The following is a 9,476-nucleotide window of genomic DNA, read 5'->3' on the forward strand; positions in this document are numbered from 1 at the left end:
TCAGTTCCCTGACACTGGGGTGCTGTCACTCTTGTACTTTGAGGCGACAGACATAAAGAGGAAGGTCATCTGATGAAAGTAGGAAGTGCAACCCATTAGCTTTGAACAAGTAACTTTGCTAATTGTTCTTACCAGTTTTACCACATGAAGTCCAAATGATGTTGTTCTCATAACTTGCTCTTGTACCTAAATAATGTTGTCTTTGTGTCCCCCCTTTTTTTCTTTTCTGCTTAGGTTGCTTTGAATGTTGCATTAAGTGCCTGGGAGGAGTTCCATATGCTTCCCTTGTGGCAACTATTCTCTGCTTCTCTGGGGTAGCATTGTTCTGCGGCTGCGGTCATGTGGCTCTCGCCGGGACCGTATCGATCCTCGAACAGCGTTTTTCCACAAATGTTACTGACCATGCTTTGTTATCTGAAGTGTAAGTACAAAACCACGTCTCTTACTCTGCAAAGCAATTGCAGTGATAACTTTAATAACACAAGAGCTAGGAGCACATGCCAATTCAGCCATAAGGAGGTAAGAGTGGCTGGCAAAACTCAAAATTTGAAGTGAATTTGGAGAGTCCATTTCAAGCAAAACATCTTTTGGATTAGGGCTGTTTTTATATACAGTATACTTATGAAATTTGTTGGGTGGGTTGGGGAATTTGCAACACTTCCACCAGAAGTCTGCTGCTGTTAGGGATTCAGCATATATCCCCCCCCCCCCCAATGTATATTCTAGTTCAACAGAGAGAAGGAAAACAAGGGTAGCAATAAATCTCCCAAAGAGCATAGTTATTCAGCTCCATAGCAACTGAAGGCAAGAAAAAATAGCTGTTGCCAGGAGATGACAGACCACTAAAAATATACTGGAGAGGTACACAGGAAAGCAATACTGCTAAATCTAAGGATAAAATAATAAATGTTATCACTAACCACTGCAATTGAGGCAGTCATGACATTTCTCTCGCATGCCACATAACTCCATAGTAGATGCATAATGGACTATGAATGTAATCTTCTTAGCCTCCCAGTGAAATAGGCTATATTGGTTTGTGTCTGAAGCATGCTAGCTTTCCTCAACAGGATCTTCCATTGCTGAACTGTTCTTATGGTTAAATTTCCCCCTCAATTATTAACCTCTCATCTACATTACTTAAGCTTAAAACATGTTGCCTCTTCTGTCCTTGGTGAACAGTTTGTCTTCCTTTTCACGTTCTAGATCTTTGAAAAAATTGTTAGTGGCCGTCATTTACTTCACTTCTATAGGACAGCACTGCATAATTCCTTTGGCATTATGATTTATCTTCTGGATGTCTGGTGGATCAACTAAAATTCTTTTAATTGTGGTGCATAAAACTGAATCTGAAACAAACAAATATGGTTTACATACCTCTAGAAGTGCAAACGAATGCACTTTTGCATAGTGCCTTAGATGCATACATTTTGTATGTGGAACAGGAAACCAAACCTGTTACTACAGGATGGTTGTGAGGATACCATGGGGTGCGGTGAGGACCAGAAACCAAATTTAGCAGCAAAGGAGGACAATACAAATTACTTACAAATTGTGGCTACATTACTTTTAATGGAAAAGATGGCTGGATCCATTACAAAAGAGAAATAACTGCACGTTAATTGCACAAATGAATGGGTAGCTAGAAGCTGCATTATATTGAGTGATGGGGGCAATGTACCCTACTGCTACTATGAGGAATTTATATTGTGTGGATGTAGTGCACACACTGACAAGAGACAAAAGGGGAAAGCCCCTTCTTGTTGCTAGATGGCATAGAGGTGTGTCGGTCTGGGTCTCCATCCTTGCAGCAGAGCTCATTTTGTCTATTTGAGTAGGAGCGGCACCCCTTTAAATGTTTTTCTTGCTGCTGAAACAAAGCAAGAACAAAGCTTCCTTCCCAGCAGAAGCCTGCTGTGGTTCCTTTTGGGATACAGTAAAGGAAGATGTTTGCAGTAAGAAATATTCTATAGTGACTGGTGAGGGTAGGGCTTGAGGCTATTTAATTATGTGTAAGCATCAGATGCTGCAGCATTTTTGAAGTTACTGGTGGTCAACTTTGGCTGTGTAATACAGGGGTCAGCAAACTTCTTCAGCAGGGGGCCGGTCCACTGTCCCTCAGACCTTGTGGAGGGCTGGACTATATTTTGGGTGGAGGAAATGAACAAATTCCTGTGCCCCACAAATAACCCAGAGATGCATTTTAAATAAAAGCACATATTCTACTCATGTAAAAATACCAGGCAGGCCCCACAAATAACCCAGAGATGCATTTTAAATAAAAGGACACATTCTACTCATGTAAAAACACGCTGATTCCTGGACCTTCCGCAGGCCTGATTTAGGCGGCCTACCCATGGTGTAATAGCTGTATAGAAGGGCAATAAATACTAGATGTTGTCATCCGAGGATTTGACTGACTAGTTCAGTTTGTATGTGAAATTCAGCTTCTCCGTCTGCTCCGGTTTCCTTTATTCTTGAATGATGAGGTAAAAATCTACAACAGCTTAACCAGTTCCAGTTGACAAGTCAACATTAAAAGAAGAGCAACTGGATCAGAATCTAGACCTGCCTTGCTCAACCTGCTGCTCTCCATATGGTGAAGACACCAATTCCTTTCAGCCTCAACCACCAGCATGGTCCAAGGCCAAATCTTGCAACCTGATGGAAATTATGACCAACTACATTGGTTCTTTACACAACTAGTTTATGGTCTCACCTGTGATCTTACCACTAAGATGTTCATTCTGTCCTTGTGCTCTTGGATGATTATGAAAGGAGACTTTATTTCAGAGTGACAAGAGTCTGATTGCCCTGTTTGTTTCCTTCTCAGAATAAAACTAATGCAGTATGTGATCTATGGCATTGCATCGTTTTTTTTCTTGTATGGAATTATCCTGTTGGCGGAGGGCTTTTATACAACAAGTGCTGTGAAGGAGCTGCATGGTGAATTCAAGACAACCATCTGTGGCCGCTGCATCAGTGGAATGGTGAGTCCATTGCAGGAATATGGATTGCCATTACTCCAGTGGTCCATAGCATTATCTACAGTGTTATTTGCACCAGCTCTTTACGCTCGCCTTTGAGAAGAGAGAAAGCAGTGTCTTTCTAGGCTTTCAGAAAGCCCGAGCTAGAGATGCTAGCAGCTGAACCTTAGTCATCCACATGAACAGCAGAGGCTATAAATCTCCCCTTAATGGTCACAAGAGAATTAGATATTAATTCTAGCTTGTTTTCTTATCCCAAGTGAATTTGCCTGCTTTTTCTCTCTCAAATAGTACTTTATTGGAGAGAGGTATGAGGAAAAAATAATTTGGACATAATCCTCTTTTTTACCAAGTTTATTCTTCCAAGAAATTACAACTTTTAAGTGGGCCACAGTTCTGTCAAAGTTTTCATTAACACCATTCATAAAAATGTCCAGATTATATATTGTGTGTTTTTGTCCAGTGTTGAGCTTTGTCCAGTGTTGGCAGCCAGGTTGTGCTTTTTTTGGGGGGTGGGGATTTCTCCCCCCCCTTAACTGAGAGCACTTCATTTTTAACTTTATAGATCCCCCCCCCAAAAAAAATGTAATTAAGTTGTCCCCATATCTTGGTCCAATTTAGTTGGCTGAAGCATGACATTCTTTTCAGTTGGCTCACCCGAGACAACAGGCTGGCACTCCCTGTTATGCCCTCTTATCCTAATTGTGTGCAGCAGGAATTGGGAGGTACCCACAGATACTGTAAGGAAGTCACTGTTCCCAGTAATGAAGTGCCACTCCAATGACAAAGAAAGCATCCCAGAATGACTACTGCTCGGAAAGTCAGGCTGTTTTTTATTTTGCTTACTTAAAACAAAACGTCAAGCTTTTAACATCGCAACACGGGCTATAGGGAAGGTCTCTATGGAGTGAAAATCTGAGACTTCACATCAGACATGGAGACTGTGACATGCTCTTGGATTTTAAAATTCAGGAGAGTGTGTACTGTAAATGAGATTAACCCTTGATTTCCTAAATTAATGAGAAAGGGGTTTTCTGTGTGAAATGTGTGCCTGTCTCCTCAGTTTGTTTTCCTGACCTACGTACTGGGGGTGGCCTGGCTTGGCGTCTTTGGCTTCTCGGCTGTGCCGGTCTTCATGTTCTATAACATATGGTCAACTTGCGAAGTCATCAGATCACTCCCAGCAAATATGACAGCTTCAGCGGACCAGATCTGTGTGGATATCAGGCAATACGGTACTTATTTTAATCCTGATTAAATGCTTTATCCTCTTTCCTTGTCCTATCTTCAACAGGTTTGTCTTAGCCTTATGAGATGAACCAAAAAGCAACCAAGTGTGGAGTCTCTGAACATGTCATTACTTTTTCAATTAATGCAGATTACACTGACCTCTTTCCAGATGCACCCAGTTTAACTGCATTTGGCAAGTCATTTATCTAAAGTGATTTTGTGCCTGTTATCCGCATTATGCTATCAGGCTTAATAATAAAACAATCAGCAAAATAAACTGCTTAAGCAAGCCTGAGCCCATCACCAAATAGTTTGAAAACCTACCATGCTAGTCTCCTGAATTTAGCTATATATCTGCATATTCTTACTATTTCTGTAATAATGTGAATTGTGTATGTGCTCGTGCAAAGCAGTTTCATTTATCCTTTTGTTTTGGAATGGGAATACAATGTTAGAACAGTATGAGGAAGGAACAGGGGTCTAGATTTGTGCACCCAAGAATCACACATTATGGGAACAGATCTTTTTTACCTGATTAACATCACACACACTATGCAGTTGTTCCTATCATTAATGCTTATTTGGTGACAAATATTGTTTAGCCCCCACTCTCCCCTGGGACTGGGATTATTTGTGTGGGATTAGGAGTGAGAGACACGATCACCTCCAAAAAGAAAAGGCAATAGAACACAGGGCAGTTGAACACATAATAGAAGTTGAGTCAATTTACTTCTAGAAGTTCCATCCAGATTCCAGGTATTTTAAGGTTCCTACCATACTTTCTCTGATATTGGCTAAAGAAGGGTGCAAATCTTTCAGAAAGGCCAGTGGAAATGAGATGTGCGGGGAAGGCACAGTAGAGGCAAGCCTGGGAAATAATGGGTTTTTATCCGCTGCTAGTACTTCTCAGAGTAAACCCATTGAAGTTAATGGATACAACTCACTTTCATCCAACTTAGTTGGATACAAGCCAATAGAAGTACTTATAGAGATTCCAAGACAAAGTAGCTGTTCTCCTCTAGTCCTGCTGCTTCTGTGCTGCTGCGAGCTATGCCATGACTGTTGAGTTGGCATGTTGCCCAAACCTTGGCTCATAGTTTTTCTCACTCCACATGGCTTAGTGCTCCACACACTTCTCCATTGTTTTATAACTCTCATACACATACCTACTGCTGTATAGCTCCCCCCACCCCCCAAAAAGGTCAAAGATGAATATATTTGATGAATATCTTCTATAGTGCAATATGTTGAGGTACTTTGCTTTCACATGGTATACTTCCACCAGAAAGAAAATGGCCTGAAGATCAGTAGTGAAGAAAAGGAACAGAGGCTTTAATAAGGCAATGGGCAATGGAGGAAGAGTGGCTTGCAGAGATAATTCTGAATAGTTCCTCTGCAACTGACCACAATTGCAATCTCAATCCACGAAGTTTAAGGCAGAGCCTGTAAAGATGCAAGCACCGTTTTCAGCAATCCCTTTGCCCATTCAACAGAGTCAGGAAGCACAGCATATGACAGTGATTAAAAAGAAGAAGAGTGTCCATAGTGACTAAAACAACCATTTGTCCGCCATATGGGAATCCTAGATCTGAGAACATCTCTTGGCAAGGAGAATCTCTCCTGGATGTAGAAAGGGAACACTGTTAAGTGATTTTGTACTTGATGGTGCCAACTCCAGATTGAACTGGTCAATGTGTGGGTGCTTGTTAAAGGAACACAACTTGCGTGTAGGTGGGGAAGGGAAATGGATTTCAGAAGGGAGAATGACATCAGCTATCAGCTTTAACAATGGCTTTTTGATATTTTAACTTCAGGTATCATCCCTTGGAATGCTGTGCCTGGCAAGGCATGTGGGTCAGCATTAGCAGATATGTGCAGCACCCCTGAGGTAAACGAGACTACGACACCCGGTGCTTGTCTTGCATATCTTGACAACTGGGATATAAACAATTGGTCTGCTAAAACATTAATGCTCGTGCCATTTATTTCTTTAAAAAAAGGTTTCTTAATCATGCAGAATGAATGATACAACATTCTGAGGATATAGGTCTGCACTACTTGTTGTGAGGCTAAGTGGTTCTGTGGATAGCCAGTTGAGAGATAATGGTATTTCTCCTCCCACCCCTTCAGTAGCTGGAATACATAGTGCTGAAAAATTATTTCATCAGGCCATATCAATTTTGCATAAAACATATCAATATGGTAAACACTAGGATACAACGTATAGATAAGTAATCAAGGATTAATATGCCAGGCTTCCTTTGAATAAGGAACAACTGCAAAAATAGTGCCCTCAGAATAGGCTGTCTCCTATCTTTATTGCTAAGGCATCATACTGACAGGGCTGATGTGGTCCATAGCATCTCTCTCCTCTAATCAGTTTGTCTAACTGCAACTGAGTTACAGTGACAGGCAGTAACACACAGCTGCCAGTTATAAAAGCACCTATTCCAGGCAGGTTGGGCAGGTTTGCCGCCTTATGCTGCCTTCCATGTCATTCCATGCATGTGGGTAACAAGGGCGCACACAGGTTTTTAAATGTGTGGAGCATCCCTCAGTTACGACTGTGGGCTAGAATAATGTTAATAGAGGTTGCAGTGGTGCTGATGGAACTGCTGTGGTGGTGGCCCTAGTCTCACTCAGAATAATAATTTTGGATTTGTTCATTCTTTTCTCTTGGCTGGCATGGATAAAAATTGCCCTGAATAAGCTGCACATGAGGCGACCAGCATCCAGTTACTAAGACTAACCTTTTTTTCCAGTCACAATCAGAGAGATGAGCGCAAGTTTCCTGTATGCAGAATCTGATTCCCACTAGGTTTCTTCCATGCTACCATGGTCACACCTGTGTTCACAGTTGTGTGAAGGAACCTGGCCTTTAGGTTCAACTGGCAGTGTTATGTTGCAGCAACACTGGCACAGACTCCTTGTCTGAATAGCTTGAAGTGCCATAGGTTTTGACATTGGACTTGCAGAGTACTCACTACGTCCCCTCAAAAATATTTGTTGGTGCAGTGACTCATGGAATCAGACCTTCCTCCACACTAGGCAGCCTCCCGAGAGTTATATTTGTTAATGTGCCATGGAGCTCCTAGGACAATGATTTTCCTCTTTACTGTTATAGTTCTATTTGTCTTACCACCTGTTCATTGTGGCGTGTGCTGGAGCTGGTGCTACTGTCATAGCCCTGGTGAGTACCATCATCCTCTCTCTCTCATAAAATAACCACATATTCCCTTTTCAGATGTAATCTTTAAAATATTGCTTAACTTAAACTAAGTAATAATTTTTGTGTTTGTTGGCACCTGATTGTAGTTTTCTCAGGATATTCCAAATAGCAGGCAAGTGCTTACATTTCCCAGTAAAGCTTTGCACCAAAGCAAGCTTTAAAATGGTTTTGTTGTTTTTTGCTATTCGTTTACCTCCATCCTGTTGCATGGCCAATTTATGGCATTTTTGGATATAGCTATTTTGCCATTAGTATGTAGAACTTCCCAGCATCAGGACACTACAGACAGAGGTTTCCTACCTTTGAAAATAGTTTTAATTAATACTCCTGTCTTTACTTCCTTTAAGTATTTTGGGGAGTATGAAAGGTACCTGAATGTACTGAAGCTAGTTAGTCTGATTAAAAACAAGACCCATTTATAGTCAATGAACTGCTGCAGCAACCTGCTTTCAATCTTCTGTTGCCAAATTCATTTAAAGTCATAATTTATCAATGTACTTCCCACTGAAACAACCAGGGACCCTTACATAGCTTAGGTAAAGCAGAGCTAGTCATTTTTGCCATAGCTCTCATTGAAATCTGTGCCTGACACAGTATAAATTTTCATTCTAACACAAAGAACTGCCTAAAAGGTCAGTAGAATTTGTTGTCTCTTATACGCTGTGTTTTGTTCTCTTCCACCAGCTGATCTACATGATGGCTACCACATATAACTATGCCGTTTTGAAGTTTAAGAGTCGGGAAGATTGCTGCACTAAATTCTAAATTGCATAAGCCCAGTAAAGAGCTGCACTGTGTAGCTTGAAAAACCACTGACACCCTAGACTAAAGAGTCTAGCTTTTTTGAAGTTTGTTACAGTAAACTGTAAATAGCTTCAGTAAGCATCTTTAAGCATTTTAGATTAATTCAAATTTATTTCTTGTATATGAATAATGATGTGGGTGAGAGCTGGCTATTTTCTATACTATGAGAGGATTGTTATTTTCAGTGATGTTGTAAATCATCCCTTTAAAGGAAGGAGGGCTTTCATTTAACATCAAGCTATATTTTTTTCTAACAATCATCTCTGAAATAATTACTGGATCAATTAAGGGCCTGTAATAAGTTATTTTGTCTCTGCTGTTCACTAATCTGAAAAATAATAAAGCATCTGTTCTACAAATAGATGACACACAAGATACATGCTTGATTCTTGATAACTGTCAGTGCCTACCTTTTAGATTGTTGTCAAAGGGCTCTTCTAAAGTACCACACATTTGCCTCTCATTTTTACTGTATAACACAAGCCCTTTGGGTTTTTACTGGTCAAATGTTTTGAGAGACAACTAATTAGGCTCACTGAAGAATACCCTTTTCATTAGCTGACATTTTCATTTCCCCCCCAAAATAAGAAACAAAAGCCATGCAGTTCTGTAGCAAAAGCATGGAAACAAGTTCATTCCACGCCAACCCTGGCCTATGAGAAATAGAAAACATCAACTTTTGTGGCACAGGCTATGTGCTACTAACTTACTTGTCAGTGATCAGCTTCCAAAGTTTAACCATGCAGCACGCAAAGCAAACCCTTTTATATAGAAAGCTGCATTTTAGGAAAAAAAAAACTTTTTGCCCCAGTGAGTATGGCGGAACACAACTTTTCTAAGAGGATAACTATATAAAATTTCCACATTACAATTTTCCTTTACTCAAGAGGATGGGGGAAGAAACAGGGAAAGGAAGAAACGATCACAGATTTATCTTGAGTTGCTCTTCTAGGCTTCAGCATGTAAACTTGCAATGTATTTTCAAAGCTTTTCCGTTTCTGTTGTTCTTTCGCATTAACTGCTTTTGTTCCTATTTCCTACTAACTTTTGCCAGTATCTACTTAGTAGTATTAAGCATGCAAAATTCTAGATATCTTTAGAAATAAGCCTCTTTGCCTTTTTTAATATTTAATAATGTAGAATAACTTTTAAAAATTAATATTACTAGCTGCCTGCTTTGCCTCTTGACATGCTCACTAGCCATCATGCTCACCCTTCTCTTCCAG

At 40.4% G+C, this 9,476-nt stretch overlaps 1 protein-coding gene and 1 long non-coding RNA gene across 7 annotated transcripts in view; one reads left to right on the forward strand and one right to left on the reverse strand.

Moving 5' to 3' along the window:
* Positions 1-9,476, forward strand: part of GPM6B (glycoprotein M6B) — a 110,185-nt gene that overhangs the window by 96,081 nt on the left and 4,628 nt on the right. For 4 of the 6 annotated variants that reach the window (XM_079972996.1, XM_079973000.1, XM_079972995.1 and 1 more), the window contains 5 exons: positions 235-421; positions 2,834-2,990; positions 4,051-4,222; positions 6,032-6,105; positions 7,342-7,407. In XM_079972996.1, the coding sequence (XP_079829122.1) occupies positions 235-421; positions 2,834-2,990; positions 4,051-4,222; positions 6,032-6,105; positions 7,342-7,407 (656 nt within the window). Of the gene's footprint in view, positions 1-234; positions 422-2,833; positions 2,991-4,050; positions 4,223-6,031; positions 6,106-7,341; positions 7,408-7,532; positions 7,559-8,130; positions 8,624-9,476 lie in introns of those variants that run through there. The other 2 variants (XM_079972998.1, XM_079972997.1) reach the window with 2 other exon arrangements.
* Positions 6,184-7,335, reverse strand: LOC307214420. The gene is made up of 2 exons (XR_013838064.1): positions 7,142-7,335; positions 6,184-7,062 (listed from the first exon to the last, which is right to left on the reverse strand). It is a non-coding gene; the product is annotated as an uncharacterized lncRNA (long non-coding RNA).

The sequence above is a fragment of the Podarcis cretensis genome (assembly GCF_951804945.1).
Source record: "Podarcis cretensis genome assembly, chromosome: 4".
NCBI classification, from domain to species: Eukaryota; Metazoa; Chordata; class Lepidosauria; order Squamata; family Lacertidae; genus Podarcis; species Podarcis cretensis.